The 19,569-nt window shown below is 39.8% G+C and overlaps 1 protein-coding gene across 1 annotated transcript in view; it reads left to right on the top strand.

Annotated features, from left to right (window-relative positions):
• The first annotated feature begins 2,018 nt into the window (after positions 1-2,018).
• The window catches only part of RAB3B (RAB3B, member RAS oncogene family), a 46,064-nt gene continuing 28,513 nt past the window's right edge, over positions 2,019-19,569 (top strand). The window contains exons 1-2 of the mRNA XM_010225002.2: positions 2,019-2,102; positions 7,522-7,749. Coding sequence (XP_010223304.2) covers positions 2,082-2,102; positions 7,522-7,749 — 249 coding nt within the window. The 5' untranslated portion in view covers positions 2,019-2,081. The remainder of the gene's footprint in view (positions 2,103-7,521; positions 7,750-19,569) is intronic.

The raw sequence follows: 19,569 nt of genomic DNA, 5'->3' as shown, positions 1-19,569 counted from the left end.
TTTAATGTGTTGCAGCAGAACTGAGAGGGGCTCGTCCTGTATTATTCTTTTTAAAATTTTATTTCATTATGCTACTTGAAGTACTTCATGCTACTTCAGTGTATTCAGTAATGAAATACTCGAGGTATTAAATCATTTCCGTTTTTATGCATGGGGAAACTGAGGCAGAAACATAAAGCCAGAGAGTTGATGTTTCGAATCCGTTATCTCTAACCATCGCTGCAGTGTCTGTAACAGGAAGCAAGTGCTTCAATGACTGTGTGTTTTGTAACAGGATCAACCTTTTCAGCTCCTGCTGTTCTCTGGGGACAAGGCTAGGCTCAGGGTCGGCCTTGGCAAGCCGGAGGTCCGTGACTCCCAAAAGTGGCTGTTTTCCCATGGTTTCCTGGCTCACTGGGATGTTAAGGCAGTTAAGGAAATCTACTCTGCTTTTGCTCTCCAGGGCAAAAAGAGGATATGAATCTCTATCATTCCCTGCATATGCTGGGAGGGCAGGGAACCTGGCTGTGTTAGAAGTCCTGCTTTGGAAAGAGAGGACTTTATGCAGTTAAATCTTTTTATCTCGTAGTGTAGCATGTTTGTCAACAGGTGTTAAACCAAGTGATAATAAAATGGCCACAATGAAATTGATCAAAAACAAGAGTGAAAATACAGAAACTTTTATTTCTTTACATTTTCGCCATTTTAAAAATAATGGAACTATGCCTTTCTTTGTGTGAGTTTTGCCATGGTCCCAAAATGGAGTGTAAGGATGTTGCCCATCTAGGCAGGAAATGGGAGAGGCATTGTTCCAGACATGGGAAGATCGATTTGATTCGAGGAAATCTTTCTAACAACAGTTCCAGCCTGCTGTGTGCCTAAATGTGAAGTCGGGGAGCTGATAGAAAGTGATGATATCCAAAGATTCTTGACTTGTTTTCTTCTACATCCAGCAAGTTGTAAAAAAAAAAAAAAAAAAAAAAATTCTCTCTCACACACACACGGAGATTTCCTTTTGTTTTTGCTCTTTGCTGTGTGTTGACTTTTTTTTTTTTTCTCTCTATGGAGCAGTTAATCTGTTGGGATGAAGCTTCAAAAACAAGTTTGCTGAAATGGTGGGCGCTGCTGAGGTGGGAGACAAAGGTTGTCACAAAAACCAATGAACTGTTTCAGAGAACAGGGTTGTGAAGACACAGAGAAATAGAATCAGAATTGAAAAATGTGGAATAATTTGTGCAAGAGCATGGAGCTGTTCTGTGTGCCAAGCAAGGCACACAGTTGTGTGGATTATGAGAAAGAGTTTGGTCCAAATTCTGGCCCAGGACAGGTAGCTACAGTTTATTACTCACACAAAGTCTGAATTTGTCCGAGTTTTTCAGCAGGCTCCATAAAGCCATGTAGTGCAAGTTGGGACAACGAAACAGCTGTTTGCCCTTTTTGACTGGAGAAGAAAAAGCACTTAGGGCAAAGTTAGCCTTTAGATTATATTAGCCATGAAGAGGAGGACTAAATGCTGTTAGATTTTTCTGCTCTAAACCTGGAATAACTATTACTTTAAGGCCTTTATTTTATATGGATGTTCTGCAAAGGGATCTGCAGTCATTTACATGTCCTGTTGTAGTTGGCTTTTGCAGCACAGTAACTGAGTAGACTTTGACCCAGGCTTAGCGCAAAACAAAAATACATAGAGATATGCTTCAGCTTCTCCTTGGTACCATTTGCTTTGCTGGCTTTCTGCAGGAAATGTGTAATGACTCATTTCTGAGGTTGTGTCCACTTCTAGAATTTACCTGGAAATTAAACATTAGATTAATCTCCATAATCTCTGATGGCTGCAGATATCTACTGTTAACTTAATATCTGTCAGTAACTCGAGCAGTGTTTCTATTCTTGTTGTATACTATGGGGTTTTGCCCCAGTGAAGCACATTCAGGCCCTTGCACGTTTTCACAATCTAACCTATCTGCTCATTAGTCCCCTATGTAATATTCTCATTATCCATCTTTATTGTAAACGCTGTAATCCTTTTGCTTCTACATCGCAGGTTCAACAGTGTGGCCACTCTTGATTCATATACTCACAGGAAAGCCTCCATCTGTCTCATGGATTATAGATCTAAATTGGTAACTATCTTTGCAATACTTATTAGCTGTTATGTTAGTTATTTGTAACGCATTTGCTACTTCTGCTGAATCTCTTTTGTAGTTCTAGCACTGTTTAAGTCTCCTTAAGGTCATGGCTGTGTTTTCTTTATGAGTTTCCTTTATTACATTTATTCTTAGGGCAGCATACATTGGCTGTAAAAAAAAAAAAATCCATTACTTGATAGAAATCTGATTTAAGTTTTAATTTAATTCCTGAAAAAAAAAAAAACAAACAGATGACAGAAGACATAAAGGAGTGAGATCTTATAACAGAGAAGTGCCGTAAATGTGTTGTTTGTGAACTAGGCTATTTTTGATATAGGTGCACTCCTTAAGATATTGTATGGAGGGAAAAAAAAGACAATATTAAGTCTTTTGAAAAGAGGATATGCTGCAAGTGAATAACATTTCTCACGGATTACTGCTAAGTAGTAAATATTAGAGATGAAAGGAATCTTTTGGTTTAGCCCTCTTTTTTCTTCCTCTTCTTCCCTACTCCCTAACTTACAGAGTAGTTCCCATAGTCTGTTCTATTTTCCAGAAGCATTTGCTGCTTTCCTATATTTCCAGAAGAGCCTGGGCAGGTCAATAATCTTTGACTTTAGGACTATATAGTTTTTCCTACTTCTGCCTTTACCGAGCCACATTATTTCTGTTTTTATGAAGTGACTGTATCTAATCTCCTGTTTTCCTTCCACATTTGCTAGTAACTATGGATATCCAAGGAGTCTAAAAGGTGCAGCTGCACCCTTCTCTTGTTGCCTGTGTTATCGCTAATTTACTTTAAACTGATGGTAATAACTTCATATTCTGTGTTTGGGTGTATTATTTATTTTGTTATCTAATCTTAATACCCGGAACATCAAAATAGTAAAATGGAAGTATGAAAAGAAAATTTTGACTATGCAACACAGGACTGCTCCCTATCCACAATAGCTTTGTCAGCCAGCAAAATAGCACGTCAGACAAACAGTGGAGGCTCAGTTGCTCAACATATGTAAAGCTAGGCTGGAGCTAATCTGAACTAGCATGCTATCATAAAAGCTTTGATGCTTAGAAATATGCAATGGTAATACTGAAATTTATTTTTATTTTTAGAAATACACAGAATTCATAACAGAGAACACATGGATTCAGTGCAAATATTACTTTATGTATAGCTTTAAGTTCCATCAGCATTGACTGCCTTTCCCTGTTGACTAAAGTGACTAAGAGCAGTCAGGAGGACCCTTTGCCAATGGTAATTTGGACTCCTTCCTTGCTATATTGTGAGAGAGAGTGGGACATGAAAACACCCATGCCTCTGAACAAGGATGTGTGGCTGTTACAGAAAAGGCTCAATATTGTTTGTTGCCTGTGAGCAGATCTAGAAGAACTATTAGCTTCTAGGCAAAATGCTAATGACTGGAAACATTTGAAGTCAATAGTTGTTTTTATAGAAGTGAATAGATGGCAAGATACGCCAGTTGATTTCCATCCGCTTCTTCCAACAGCATCAGTTTAGACAGTTTGTATATTGCTTTTCATAGGAGTTGGCTTAGGCACTAAATATTGAAGAGCTGGGGTAAGAGTTAACCAATGTTACTAATTTGTAAGAGCAGTAATATTTGGATGGTTCATGTTACCCTGCAAAACTATTTGGTTCTTTGCTACAGTGATAGTCACAAACCATAAAGAATGAAGCTGAGTGGAAGTATCTTGATGATGTATTTGAGCACTGGTTCCAGTGTAAGCTGATTTCCGTTGGAGGTATCTTAGGGCAACTGGCTGCTTCTTAAACTGCTTTAGACCAAAGTAGAAAACTAAGGCTGGAGAGACATCTTGACTGAGGAGCACGTTCTTGCGGGTCCAATAAGCTCTAAGTAAAATCTTTTATTGTTATTACAATATTCATAGAGTGGTCTTCCTATATGGATTCTTGGTCTAATAAAACATGAGCTCACACTATGGACTTTTTTTCCTTCAATATGTATCTTTTAGCTATGCAACAGCCAATTCTCACAAAACTAGAAGCAAATGGGTATGTTTGAGACTCTGATCCTGTTTCTAAAACATAGGGAGAATAAGTTGTCCGTATCAGCTTTTACCTACAGAGAAATGGGCTACCCAGGCAAACAACCAAAAGATGCAAGGGCTCATACTAAGGATTTCTCAGTGACATTCTCACTGGCAGCTTTTCTTCTTCCGCACAATGTGTTTTTTTTTGTGATGAAGTTAAATATTGTAGAGGAATTTCCTTGAGGGCTATTTCAAAACAGTCAAGATAGAAACCACTGCAAGCTTCTCTCTTGCATTATTTGGACGAGTTTGCAGGGAGCTGTCTGACATTTTCTCCGCTTCTCTCTCCGGCTCAGTGCAGGAGGCCGGCAGGAAGGGTGGTTACATGGACCTTTCTCTTGGTAGCACAGCGACTGCCATCCCTTCCCACTCTTTGGTCGCTCAGCTTTGCTTACTGGAGTAGACAACAGAACCAACTTAAGGAAAAAACTAGCCTGGAAAACTCGAAAAAATATTAGGAGGAATTATTTTTACCAGGAATCAGCTCACTGTGCAGTTATTAGCATTGGCATAAGCAGGAAACAGGGATGGGACAACAAGTGGGTGAGCAAAGGGAAGCATGAGAAGAGGAGACGGGTCTGCTCATTCCTTCCTCAAGGCTACAAGCACGTATGCTCATGCAGCCTTGTGAACCCTTCCAGACTAAATGCTTGTGGAGTACAACTTCACCAGCTATCTGCAGTCATTAGCACGGCTATCCTTCCAGTTTCACTCTACTGATCGGAGGAGGGAGAGGGAAAAGACAAATTGAAGCAAGGAGATAGAATTCGCCTTTGAAAATTCTGTGCTCTGACCCTGCCTCTAATAATTCAGTGAACCGAACTGCAGCATCTTCGCGTAGCACGGTCGTGAGCCCGCGGCAGCGACCGTTGTGCTTCTATGACAACAGCACTTTCTGTCCAACTGTCATTTGATCTTATTTGCTACATTGTGCTTCTAACAAAGCTGCTCTAGCTGGTCGTGTTCTGTAATTGCTTTTTTAACCGAGATTTGAAAGTAGCATTTGTAGCCAGGTTCTCTTTGGGTGACAGCAATGAGGGGGTTAATGGAGGCTGCGGTGTTTCAGTTAAAAGGCTGTCTTGAAGCATGTGAGTGCATTCCATGAGGGTAGTAGAAGAAAATGATATTGATTAGTGGGATACTTCTTCGTTAAAGGTCTACCTGTACATCTTCAAATGACCAGGTTTCAAGTGATGAGGACAAATCACTCTTCAAGCCCTGTGAGCAGAATGGAGAAGAATTTCTTTCCATGTTAGCAACTGCACGTGTGCGTTGGCATTTGTAGAAATCACATGTGGGTATGAGGAAGATAAATTACTCAAATATAGAACTTGTCTCTATCTTCTGCTTGGTGATGCCACAAATCAACGAATCATTTGGATTTATTATTTTTGCAGCTGAGTTTTCTATTTGAAACTGGCAGTGTATGCATATTTCCATGAGCATGTGCGTGTAAGTCAGTTGGTGTTGAATTCATCATTTTAAAAATTTCTAATAAGAACCACAAAGTACGAATAAAGACTTTTTTTTCTGATACACTAGTCAGAAGAAAAATTGTACTTGATTTTTTTGTAATGCTTGCAAAGGACCTTAATCTTATTTAATAGCAGTTGAAGTTAAGACCTGTATGTATCAGAATTTTAGTGTATCCTGTAGATACTCATTTGTGGGTAAATATTACCGTGTTCAGTGGAGCTATTGAGTCCTGAGCTATTGCTGAAGTTCTTCAGAAGCTGTCCTCATTAATGTGCAGGCTATGAACAACCTGTCTGCTGTACCAGGCCTTGTCTGTGTGAGAAAACTGCTTGTATTTACCAGAGCTGAACACTTGTACATACTGTACTGAAGTCTGGATTGAGATGGCTTTGGTTTGTTTCCCCTCTTTTGGGAACCTAGGTTAAATTGATATCCTATTTCAAATCAGTTTTGAACAGAATTTCGGTTTATAGACATTTAACTATATAGGATTTAAAAACTTCTTTGTCGTTTTGCATTTTTGTATTCCTTTTTTTCCCCATCCAGCAAGTGAGTGAAGTCCTGTATGTGGATGAGACTTGATAAAAAAAGGGAAGTATTCAGGTAAATGCTCAGAGTAGATGTTGATGGGAGTTTTGTTCCCAAAGATGCCTGTGAGTCCACGTTGAAGGAAATATTAACTTCTTTGAATGCTGACAGAGGAAAAGACTTCAGCCTCCTTCCAGATCTTGCATTCTGACATAGCAAGTCAATAACACATGTCCTAGTTTGGTGGGAGAGGCGCTGCTGTCATTGTCCTAGTTCACGCAACCTCCTGACTGATTCTTGGGGGCCAAGGCCGAGTTGTTTGACTTGGGCTAGGTTTTGAAAGGAACTTTAAAGATGAAAAGCTGGCATAGCTGTTACGGGGGAAATTCTTCCAAGCTTCTTTTTGCTCCTCTCTGTGATAAATCCAGTCTGTACCACAGCAGAAGGCAACGACACAAATATAGGGAAAAGGACACTGGCCTTTTCCTATCAAGTATCTGAGCTGTGTGCATTGAAGCAGATGGGTTGCTTGATGAGCTCCAGCTGACTCAGTATTTCAGATTCCCTGATTACTTTTCGGTTTCTGAAGTCACTTGCAGGGTCACCAGAGAAGGAGGGATCTTTGTGGCTACATCTTTTTTGTTTTTGTTGTTGTGGTGTTTTTTTTTTGTTTTTTTTTTGTTTTTTTTTTTTTTTTTTGCCACAGTCCTGAAAGTAGGTAAATGCTGGATGGATTCAAAGTTGTTAACTGAAGTTCTTTTTTGCCCACTGATGTTTTATCTCATCCTATGGCTAAGCTTTTTTTTTCTCTTTTTTCGTTTTTGAAGGAAGAGCTTTTATAAAAATCTAATTAGTGGTGCATGAGATAGCAATGCAGATTTCCTTTTATAGTTATAAAAGGTATAAAAGGAAATACCTGCCCCAGTGGCAGCTTACTACATTGTGTAATATGGTGCACTGTCGAAGACTTCGGTTTTTGGTTGCAGTACTTAAGTTTATCAGAGCAACAGAACTGGCATCCTGCCATTGGAGTAAAAATTGTTTTCCCACTAGTATATGAACCATTAGCAGTAGCCATCTGTTTTTCTTTTAAAAACAAAGCAGTGTAACGGGTGCATTTGTTGGGTTTGAAAATCTTACCAGTGCAAAGGAATAACAGAAATTAAAAGTCAGACTTTATGAAGAGGATTTCCAGATGCATTCCTCTTTCTTGAGTATATAATGCTTATGTTGTTAGAAAGCAGAGAGAGAAGCTAAACCCAGGATGTACAGTTAAGGAAAACAAACACTAACTGCTCTTAACTTTGTTCTGTTTCAATGTTTGTCATTTTCTTAGATGGCTTCAGTAACAGATGCCAGATACAGGCAGAAAGATACTTCAGATCAAAATTTTGATTACATGTTCAAACTCCTGATCATTGGCAACAGCAGTGTGGGTAAAACGTCCTTCCTCTTCAGATACGCGGATGACACGTTTACACCAGCCTTCGTTAGCACAGTAGGAATTGACTTCAAAGTGAAAACCGTTTATAGGAATGACAAGCGGGTGAAACTGCAGATTTGGGTAAGTACCAGCATTTTCAAAAAATGCTTTGTTTTAAACTAACAGAGGTGTGGTGGTAAAATATGGCTTCTTTGGAAATAGATTGTGGATTAGCATAGATTTATATTGCTCCTGTGGCTGAACTTGTACAGGTAAGCTGGAGGGTCCCTTTGCTCACAAAACCACCTTGGGACTTTCTCAGACTTCGAGTTACAGCATCCAAGGCTAGCAAAAAAAAGCAAACAAAACCTAATATCTCCTGAAGTGCAGAGCAGAAGACCAAAGGCAAGCAGTTTTGTGAATAGCTCGTGATGTTTATTTTTACAAAAAGCAAGTGATTTCTTTCACGACAGAAGTTGGCAAATTACTTAAATAGCCTTCGTGCTATGGGGTTGATCCTGGTAGTGCTTATCTCTCTGTGTCCCAGTGAATTATTAAATATGTTTTAAAAAGCTAGGCTAAGATTACCTTATTTTGAAGTACCAAAAAGCCTCAGCTGAATTCCTGAGCAAAACTCTCTTCTCTTTTGTAGAAAGATCTCAAAGAGTAGAGATTAGGCTATCATTCGCTTAAACAACTTCCAGAAGCTAGCTCAGTAACACAGAATATCTGTCTATTAATGGTTTCTCTCACAGGTTAGGTTCAGTATCGGAGGTGAGCACAGCATTCCATCCAACCCTTGCCGCAGCCAAGAGCACAGCCTTCTAATTGATCCATATGTAGCAGATTTAGAATTAATCTTTAATTATCAGATCTCAATGCAATAGTATAGCAATCACAACATTAATTCTCATTGTGACTGTCATGAATTCAGAGTGATAATCTAAAATGAGGATTTTTTTTTCCTCATTTTATATGTTTTTTTTTTCCTTCCTATGTGGCTGGGTGCCAGACACAACAAATGATTTAATGAAAGATCCTCTTTTTATTGCTAAATCCTGTCTTTGAAACCAGTGTAGATAACATGGCATGGAACTATTTGCTTCCATTAAGAGTTTGAGTTATGGAAATATTCAGACTTTAGGCTCACTAAGAAATGTAATATCTCTTTTATCCTATATTTGATTTTGTTAACCTCAGAACATGAAATTATCCAATGAATTGTGTAAAAGCAAGGCAAAAAGAACCATGAAAGATGCATGTTTTTTATAAAGGTACTGAAATTAAAATGAATTGGGAGAGTTTTACATAAATCTGTTTCAAAGGCTTTTTTGGGGAAAAATAGGCTTTAATAATGTTAAACTTTCCATGAAAAGGGATAGTTTGTCAGGCTGATTCTGCAGAGTGCACTAGCTAAAGTATCTGTAATACTGGAGTATCAACAAGATTGATTTGAACTTTTATTTTCAATAAAAGGTTCGTTTCAGTGCTTGACAGTTCCCGGGGAGACTTGTGCTCTTTATTTCTGTGCTCCTTGCAGGAATCCCTGATGATTTAAGAACCTTAACAAAAGCTTTAGGTGTGTACATCTTAAAACAAAAACAAGCATAAAGAAAAAGAAAACCAGAATATTTGGACTTGTTTACGTCCTACCTGTCATAAGCCTAAACATATAATGTCAATGTAGCTTCAGGTTACATGCAGTAGTGGAGCTATTAACGCACCGAAACTATGTGTAGGAAAGAAATTGTTTTTCTATCTACTTGTTTTCTAACTTTTTAAAATGATTTACAGTGTCTATTCTGACTACCAATGGAAGGTGGCAATGGCTCAATTTCAGCTGAGCCATATTCAGAGAAATATTTAATGGTAAAATGGGATTAAATTTACAACATTTAATGAAAAATGGTATATGTTGTGACTGTCACTTAACAAAAGCAAAATAGACTGTTGTAATTCTTTTTGCAAAACCAAGAAGTAAACAGTCATCTTTGAGAACAGCTGGAAGAATATTTATTTTTGTAAGCTATTGTGTACCAGGTAACACAAGTGTATTTTGGAATACTGGAAACTTATTTTGCAACGTGTTACAAGTGTGCCTTGCGTAACCCTTTCTGCTTCTGTAAAAAGCAAAGCCCCACATAGACACAGAGAAATGGACTCACTAATTATTAGTTTATCCTAGCAGCATGTGCTTGTAAATGGAAAGCAGTTACTGGATTGAAAGAGCTATAGGAAGGAACTTGCTACATTTCAGTATCTATTACTAGCAAGAATGGCATTGGAACTACATGTAGTGCGGTGGCACTGGTGGTGGCTGCTCTGCAGAGCTCCTTCCAGTGACAGACAAAATGGCTTGGGAACAGCTGAAGGGGGCTCAGTGGAGGTAAAATCAGAAGATAATTAAGCCTGAAACTACCTGGTTTTAGGGTGGGGTGCAGCTGTGAGAGAGCAGGGAAGAAGGCGGAGGTCAAGGGGAGCCTGCCAGAAGGTGATTGCTCCCCATTGTCTGCTGCTGATAACTGTTACCTCCAGCTGTGAGCATGGGACTCCCTGCTTCCATTTGTTCAACACTGTCACTTGACATTTAACACTTTGCCTTTACTTACAACTTTCCAGCCATGTTGATCTTTTTAATTTTGAGCATCGAAGATTCGTATTTGGATTAGGATTCATCCAGTTAGGATTGGGTTTAATATGATTTTTTTTCCCCTTAAGTGAGGAAGAAGGTGCAAGTGTTTAAATTAACCACTTGAAATTTCTATATAAAATCCAGAAAGTCACACTGTTAGAAACCTGTAATGTTCTTTGCACCGCAGACCTGCATCTCTTTCAGCACATCCATGCTTACACAGCTCAGTTAAGTGTGTGCAGCTGTGGCTGATGAGAATTGGCAGGCTGCAGATTTTGTACAAATAACCTTGATATAAGTTTCAAAGGAGGGAAAAAGATCTCCCAAATGGTTACCACTGAACTTTCTGAATCGCAATGACTTTCTGTGTCCACTTGCTTTGGCCTCTGTTGATAAGAAGAGCAGAATATCTTCCTTTGATTAAATAATCTTAAATAAATAAATTTAAGTTGATTTTTTTTTTTTAAGCTAAATAAATTCATACCCATTCAAGTGCTAGCCACCTGGCACGTAGACTCCTAACAGTGTGCTGATGTGTCAGCAAGTGTTGCAATCTGTCTGACCTGTCCTGCAGTTAGTATCTCTAGCAGAAGCTGATCTGTGCTTTTAAGATAGAGATCTAGTTGTTGTTTTTGTTGGGTTTGAGGGAGGCCTTTTTTGAATTGGGATATGATAAGCTGTCAGATGTAATGATCAAGAACAGAGTGCTGCTCTGTTCAGTTTTGATGTAATCAAAACCTGTTTGCTCTGTTGACATTAAAGCCTCAAGCACCCAAATTAGTATTTATAATAAGATTTCCTAACAGCTGTGCTAGGCACATAGCTGTCTGGGAAATGATCTACTCAAAAAAGACTTGAAAAGAATGTCTTTTCTCTAGAGTTCGGGGACATGGAGAAATAGGACATATCAAAGATATTCATAATGCTTTTAAGGAAGAATGTAGTTCCGCTGGCTAGAGAACAAAACAGTAAAGTGGTTCTGAGAGGGATCAAGTGAAATAATGTTTTTGCTTTTTTAAATGCTGTTTATATTACCATTTTTATTAACATGCAGTGAACAGATTCTGGAGTTTCTTCAATGTGGAATCTTCTAAAGCTTTTTCTTTTTGTCTTGTTTAAGAGTGGTGGCTGCATGTAAACTGAATAAATGACTTGTGAGTGAGAAAGTTCACTTTTTAATTAGATGATGTTTGGCAATTATCCTTTATCCTTTAACATATTTTATGTATACATTATTAATACTATGCAGATATTCTAATGTCTGCATAATGTAACTCTTAGAATTTTATAGCACTGCCATCTATAAAAATATATTTTTAGAAGTACTTCCTTATGGTAAAGTTATGAGGAGCTGATTTATAATCTCCCTCTGCATGTGTGGTGTACATGTGGATTATTTCCTGATCAACAGTTTTGTATTCCCATAGTTGCTAATTACTGATCAGAAAGGAAAGCTATTGTATTTTCAACTAAGTGTGTTTTCTTATTATGAGTAAATCTCAAAGGTAATATTTTATTCTTAGCAAATGCATACAGGTACAACTCAATACAGTGTTCAGGTTGCCTAGCAGCTGCACAAGGCTACCTGGTCCACATCCAAATAGAAGAACAAAAAATCAGAAAAAAAGGTTTTGATTTTAGGTGGGAATGATGCAAGCAGGGTGTTTGTTATGTTTTGTTTTCCTCTCCTGTGTGTATTGTGTGTCTCTTGGTAGTGAGTAATAATGGATAGGTACAGCAGATCTCCAGAGCGATGTATCAGTAAGATCAAATACTGAGGGGTGAGTTCTGGGCCTTCCTGCAGGCCCCATCCCAGCTAATTCTGTGAGTTCTTTGGATAACAGCACAGCCCGACTGATACAAAATCATTGGTAGTGGCCAGCCCCAAATCTTTGCATGCCAGAACACTTTGCACATCCCTCAATGCATAGTTCATGTGAGGAACTTTCAGAGGCCTGATGCAGTTTTCTTTTGTTCAAGCTAAAACATCAGGTAGAAGCAAGAGAAGTTTTTATTCCTCTCTAGACAACCCCGCGAGAGAAAAGCAGCCCACCCTTTGCCAGTGTGTTGCATGCTGGAAGGGTGCAGGATATTGGAGTTCCCAGTCTCTGTCATGTGTTTTACTTGCCTTGATTGTCCTGGGTTCTGAGCACCTCAGAATTAAAACTGTAACAAGTTTTTAGATGTGTTGTATTTCCATTTTTCCTCATAAGAGATGATGTATTTTTGTTCCAATTTTGCAGAGAATTGAAGCTCTTGGTGTCTGTGCTTTGGAGCATGTTGTCAAAGTCAAGGTTTGAGTCAGCTGAGTCCTCTTAAGTGACTGCATTTGAGCTCTTAACCCATCCCAGGTATAAGGTGAAGTCTTCAATGAGGCTTTGTGTGGTCAAATGAAATAACTTTAAATATTTTTGTGTTTTTTCTTTTTATTCCACATCTCATTCTGTAAGCACAGCTGGGAAGAATGTGCAAAGCAACATCATTCTGTTTTTGCAGGAAGCATCATGGCAAAGGGAAGTGTAGCAACTGCTACTTATGCTGAGTGGCAGCTGCCAATGAAAAACTGAAAAGCCTAAATGAAAGCAGACCCCAAGCTGTAGCTGCCCAGAAGGCAAAAATGCAATGTTTTAAAGAGCTTTTTGTGTCAGTTGTCACCTGAATGACAGGATGCTACTGCAAAACTCACCTGATAAGGGAGGGGATTCAAAGAAGTAATGCTGGAAGCTAAATTCATTTATTCATTTAAAGAAGGTAAGATTAGAACATCATCATACTTAATTGTAAATTTTAATGTTAATTGCACACTTAACCAAAAGCTAATTATGCATTTCAGATGAGAGAGTAATTTATTCCTCTGGCATCCCATTCGCATTATGTTTTTGATAAGTTCTTTATAAACAGTGACTTTAAATTTCTTTCTAAAAAAAAGAGATGAGTTCCGTAATTTCATAAATGGATGTGATGGTGATGGATATCTCTAAAGATAGGTCTCATTCTGCTCAGTAAATTTACACTTATTATGAGATCTTCTGGTTTGATATCTAGACCAAGAATTGAACTGGGCAAAGTCATGACTGTGAAAAGAGCAGGTGGATCCCTCTAAGGCAGACCAAGATTACTTCCTTCTAACAGCACTAAAGGTTTATTGGGTCCCAAAAATTACAGTCGTCGGAATGAGAGGCCATAAAGCCCTACTCTGATTAGATATTCTGCATTGTTTTCATACTGGAAAAGGAGATGCGCCCACTCCACATGGCGGCTCCGCTGCTTGGGCGCGGGGCGCAGCAGGGAGGATGATGCTGGCCTCTTTCCGGTGGTGGCCACTGACAGAGCTAGAGGAAACAGCCACAAACTGAAGCACCAAAAGTTCCACATGAACTTAAGGAAAAATTTATTAGCAGTGAGGGTGACGGAGCACTGGAACAGACTGCCCAGAGAGTGGTGGAGTCTCCTTCTCTGGAGATCTTCAAGGCCCGCTTGGATGCAGTCCTGTGCCACGTGCTCTAGGTGACCCTGCGTGTGCAGGGGGGTTGGACTAGGTGATCTCTAGAGGTCCCTTCCAACCTTAAGGATTATGTGATTCTATGATTCTATGCAGTAGCAGTGTTTGTAACTCAATGTCAGTCTTGACTATAGCTCAAGTAATAATTGTGTTCTAGGAAGAATGTGTGGTCATGCAACTCTGTTCGTAAGATTAGACTCGCAAGAGCAATAAAAGGGAGCAAAATAAAAATAATAATAAAAAAGTATGTTTTAAGAGGAAGGAAGAGGGGCACTAGGTAATTCTTCCAAAATAAAATACCAGCCAAAATGCTGGTGGACAAAACTTACCTAAGTTTTGTCTATCTACTTGCCTAAGTAGGTAGGCTTAGACTCTGTCAGGGCGGTGAGCCAGTGCATACTGAATATTTTGCAGCTCATTCAGCCGTTCCTTGTGAAATAATTAAGTATGGCCTGAGGGGTTGGTAATGGCAGAATCAAAATTATTGTTTTATCCTTATTTGTGCAGCGTTGTATGACATTGGCTTAAGCTAAATTTAGTGCTGCTTGCCACTGGAAGCAGTGGTCTGCCACTCTTAGGCACGTGTTTCCCTTCCCTCCTTTCTTCTTTGCCAACAGTCACGATTATTTGGTTGCAAAGCAGGCCATGCTTGCTCACTCATCTGACCAAAACTTGATCCTTTTGCTGCAGGGTTGGTTTTCAGGCTGGTGTAACTCACGCGCCTCCACGTCTTCCCTAGCAGTGACTCAAATCAAGGGGCAGGAGTGTGAAGTTCTTCCTTTCAATAACAGCTCAGAGGTAAATCCATTTAAGCCAGTACATAGAGATAGACAGAAAAAGTTAGAGTGGTATGAAAAAAAGTATGACTGGAAATAAATGTGTGTAAAGCCACCAGAGGAAATAAAAGAGCAAGGTTGAAAGAATGCCTGTGCTGATAACTAAGGACATGATTGATGGCAGTAAAGGTCTTAGACACTGGTAAATGTGTTGTTTGCATCAAGACCAGAAACCTGCGCTCCAGTAATGCCCCAGCACACCTGACTGGCCAGCATAGAAGGTGGTCAGTCACAAGCATCCAGTAAACTGATTTTTTTTTTTGTTTTGCCTTTTTGTTGTTGTTGCTGCTTCAAAAAGAAGGCAAACTGTACTCGTAAATGTATGTGAAGCAAGGAGGCAAAGACAAGGGGCAGCAACCTTGCTTAGGATGTAGGGGAGTTGGAGACAGATATTTTTTTTAATGCCATATGAGAGTCAGCAATTATTATGGCTTTTTTTCTTCCTTCTTTTTTTTTTTTTTTTTTTTTTTTTGCCTCAGATAATTCTTCAGTGCTTTGGAAATATTGGAAGTGCTGAATGAGTCAGTATGGAAGAAAAGGCTAAAAGATAAAGCAGGTGCTGTAAAACCTCTTTCATATAATCTCAGTTTTATGTCCAAGCTAGAACTGAAAACCAACACTCTAACTCGGCCTCAACCATTGATTTGTGCTTTTGTGGTATGCACATGTTCAATATTGCCAAAATTTTTCTCTGTTTAAAACATAAACACTTCGTACAGAGGTATCATTTAAAAAAATTGACAAAAGAAATCCTGTATTGCAGTTAGTGTATTTTCTCTCATATGTAACTGGATTTTTTTCCACCCTGCTGACTTGTGTACTCTGGAAAAAAAATATCTAGCTAGCAGAAAAGTTGGCATGTGCGCCAATGCAGAACCATTATCACCTTTGTGGCAGCAAAATCTGGATGGTTAGTTATACCATTATTCAAATGTTCTTCTCCTTATGTTTTGGGAGGCTGTCGAATTTATTTAGCAGCCTAAGCTTGCTGAGCCCTCCTAGATTGTCAGTTAAACAGTTGACATGGGAGGTTTATTTCTGTTTATAGTTAATCACCTCAATCCCATTGTTATCGCCTTATAACTGTGCATTAGAGTGAGGGCTGCTTTCAACTGCAGTCTCGGGTCTTATTTTGCTGGAGTTATTCCTTTTTGCAGGATTAAATTTGATTTCATTGCAAGGTGTAATCTCGTTGTGCTACATCTTTGCGAAATGATAGAATTATTGCCTGACTGCATCCAGAGGTACCACGTTGTATCCAAATCAGAGTGTATTTCTTTTAATTGCTCTAGAGCTTCTGATAGCTCAAAGATCTGAACCTATTCTAGCAAAATGGGCTAATGTCAGCTAGTTCAGTAAGGGAAAAAAACATTACATGGGAAAATTTCAAGGGGAATTCCTCTTGATGTAAGTCAGTGAGGCTTTGGAACAATAGCAGAGTTACTGGCCTCCTGACCTCTTGTAGGTCTTTTACAGCAGAAACCAGAACAGGTATTTTGGTACTTCCCAGTAGAAGACTTTCTTTCCCATTTTTCATAAGAAATTAGGCTGATGTGCCTCAATATGTTTTCCTGTTGTCAGGATCTTATCAGAATCACCCTGATGATAATTTTTTTTGCATTTCTTTCTACACTATGACTCGGTATATGCTGTATTTAAAGGTGTTTGGTTACACTGTGGTCAGTCAGAGGTTGATGCAGTGGCTGGTGTTTATGATTTTTTATCGCCTTTGACTGAAGAGAGCATGTGCATCTGTTGTATGTTTCTGGGCAAAGGGGATAATACAAGTCACATTTATAATTCTGTTGTTTACTACTGTGTCATTTTTATAAAAAACAAATAAACTGAATGACTGATTTTGAAACAGAACTAGTGACCTGAGACCACAAGAACAGGTTATCAGATGTTAGAAATTGTGCTTTAGGATCCTGGCAGTGGAGACTTCTTTCTTCTGTTTTCTAGCAATTTAACATTATCCTGATTTGGTGGCCACTGATTTTCTGTATTTCTGTCAGCAAGGAATGTTTTCAGCCTTGTGGAGGGAAGATTGTGCCAGTATCTATGAAGTATTCTTTGATTTTATTAGAATGGGAGGCTTGAGATGATCCTTCCAGGACAAGGAAAATTGTGACATTGCTCCTTATCCACAACAGAAGATTATGTTTTGTTTTGCTTCTTAACAAGATCCCCAAATTGATCTCGTAGCTGGTTATTGTGGTCAAATGCTGCTGAGGCAGTAGTGTAACCACAGTGCTGAGAGAGCGGCCTGGACACTGTGTAGTTGCATTGGAAGACAGCAACAGAAATCAGATTTGGGGCCAGATGCGTCATTAATTAGCAATGTAGCACCTTGCATTTTATAGTCGTTGGTGGATGCAACTCAAAAGTATATCCAAGGCTTCTCTGCCTTTGTTACAGTCTTGGCTTTGCTTCCTGCTTCCAAATGGAGCTGCTGGTCCCATGTGTTTTACCTAGGTTGCACATGGCACCCTGTGCTTCTGTCATGACTATATCTCATTTGAAAAATCCTCTGTTTCTTTGCTAATTCTACTTAAGATATGTTTCTTTGCTAATCATATCAGGTATTCATTGCTTTTCTGTTAGTTGCTGATGTGAGTAACTAAAAGCAGAGGAGGTGAGCGAGTTTGAAACTTCGGGGGAGCAGATGAATGCACTGTGTTATGAGCTGCTGTGCTTCCATAACAAAGCGATTGAACTTCATGTGTTGTTTAAGGAAGAGTTAATAAGGGTATATTTTCTCAACTAGCTTCTGCTTGGCTAGCCATGCTGACAAGCAATACTGACATTCGTCCCAGTGCTAGACTGTAAGGTCACAGAGGGAGAGTGGTGTATGAAGACACATGTGTGCACGTGTGTTACAGATATCTATCAAATAATACCATCTACATGCAATTGCTCTAGTTAGAGCAATAAAATAAAAGAGGATGTACAGGGGATCAGTGCATAGGATGTTTACTGGGCAGAATATTCGTCCTCATGCTGTTTTTGTATGGGTCTATTCAAAATTCCGGCTGCCGCTTCCCCTCCTTTGGTCTCCAGATCGGTGATAACGCTGCGGCCGCAGCGAAGCCGCTGGATGTTGGAGTGCCATGGTAACTGCATCGGCTGCGCTCGCCGCCAGTGCGCGCAGAGCCTCCCCAGCCCGCAAAGGCAGCAAGTGCTTTCAGTGCCAAATTGTGGGCGACTGGTGCGAGTCGGCTCTGATAAGTCCATGAAAAGTCCTTTACAAAAGAGTCCCAGATTCCGTTCTTCTAGGAGAGAAGAAAGATAAATGTGTCCTGTCAAATGTGTTTTGCATCTTCCACTCCTGCCTGCCCCCCCCAGTCTAAAATTGTCCTGTGTTATTGGAGGGCAGTTGGAATTACTGTCAAATACTGAATTGCTTCCTTACAGCACATCTCAACCACATGCCATATGTGTTTCTGTAAGGCTGTACCACTCTTTGTGTACTTTCCGCTCAGGTCCATATATTTGTTTTCTTTTTAGAGGGAAGAAATATTCTAATAGGATGCTGGTGCATCAGCTGATTGCATACAATAGTAACACTGGAAATTTTCAGCTGGAGCAAGGCTAATTAAGACCTTTTCTAAGTCTCTCCTGTATAACAGTAGAATGGCAGACCTTAACCCTTACGCTTCTGTTAACCAGCTAGTCTGACTTAGCCGGATTGTGAAACTGGCCAAAATGTGAAGAAAATCAGACCTTCCTGTGCCTATGTGTTTTTGTTTGTTTTTTTTTTCTAAACAAAGACTCTTAGTCACTTCTATTGTAATTATCAGCTTCAGTTCAATTATGGTCATGGTGAGCCAGCCCCTACAAAGGCTAACCGAGGCTAACTGTGATTTGGGACATGTATCATGCAACTTTTAGATAATTTGCAGACATAACTGTAAGAAGCAACTCTCAGTGGGTTACATCTCCATTATCTTCCTGGTAAACACTTTTGTTTGTATGGCGCAGTTGTAAAACAGAAGCTTTTTCAGCTGGAAGTCATTTCCACCCACGTGCTGCTCCCTTTGCACACAGAGCTGATGAAGGCAACGGAGTGGGGAAGCGAGGACAGAGCTGCTTGGGTTTGTGGATGGGAGGCTAAACTTCCTTGCAGTTACCCTGCTGCTGCGAGCTGCCTCCACAGCGGAATGCCACATGGTGGGTTTTGTCCCAGTTACTAACCGGACTGATAACCAAGCACTAGTTTCTTTTCTCTTTCCATGTGTCTAGTTTGTTCTCTTCTTATTTCTGAGGTGCCCAAGGCTGAAGGCTTGTCACGGTTAGGAATGTTGTGCTTTTTCAGACATCACTGCTTGCAGGAATGGAGGAAACTTATTTATGGTTGGCAGAGAGTGTATTCTGCCAGTGCGTAGAGAGAGCCTTAAGTGACAAGTTAAAGCTCAGAAGTTGAAATGCCACTGAGCATGTAGATTTACAGGTGGGTTTTGTTGTTGTTTGTTTTTCCACAGTGCTAACAGTTAACAGAAAAATAGAGGGCCTTTAGATATGCTTCCAATCTCTTACATCGATGTAAACGTGCGGGGCCTGCAGGACAGGCTAATGTCACGTGGAGGGTTTAACGCTGCACCAAGGCGGCCCCGTGCGTTCAGCTGCTTGGCACTGTCGCCCAGCACGGAGGGGAGATGCTTTGTGCACAAGCAGGAGCCTCGTGGCAAGTCTGGCTGAGCAGTTTTGTGCTCACACTGCTGTGGCATCTCAGCTTCTGGAGGCAGCAATGTCTCGGGTTAGGGCCCTTCGTGTGGTACTCTGCAGTGCTGACCTGCCCCAAAGCCACCAGGCTGGTGGAGGGAACTAGAGTAGAACCAAAGAAAGATCTTGATTTTTTTTTTTTTTTTGATCAGAATTCCTGATGAAGAGATCCAGAAAGAGGTAACAAGTGGGTAAATAGTAAGTAATAAACAGTGCCATTTTAATGGTTACATCAATTCAAATGGAAAGCAACACCCAAAGCAGTGCCT

Source organism: Tinamus guttatus, unplaced genomic scaffold (assembly GCF_059628265.1).
Source record: "Tinamus guttatus ecotype Peru unplaced genomic scaffold, ASM5962826v1 Tinamus_guttatus_pri_ptg000044l, whole genome shotgun sequence".
In the NCBI taxonomy this organism is placed as follows: domain Eukaryota; kingdom Metazoa; phylum Chordata; class Aves; order Tinamiformes; family Tinamidae; genus Tinamus; species Tinamus guttatus.
This window is presented reverse-complemented; position numbering and strand designations above follow the sequence as displayed.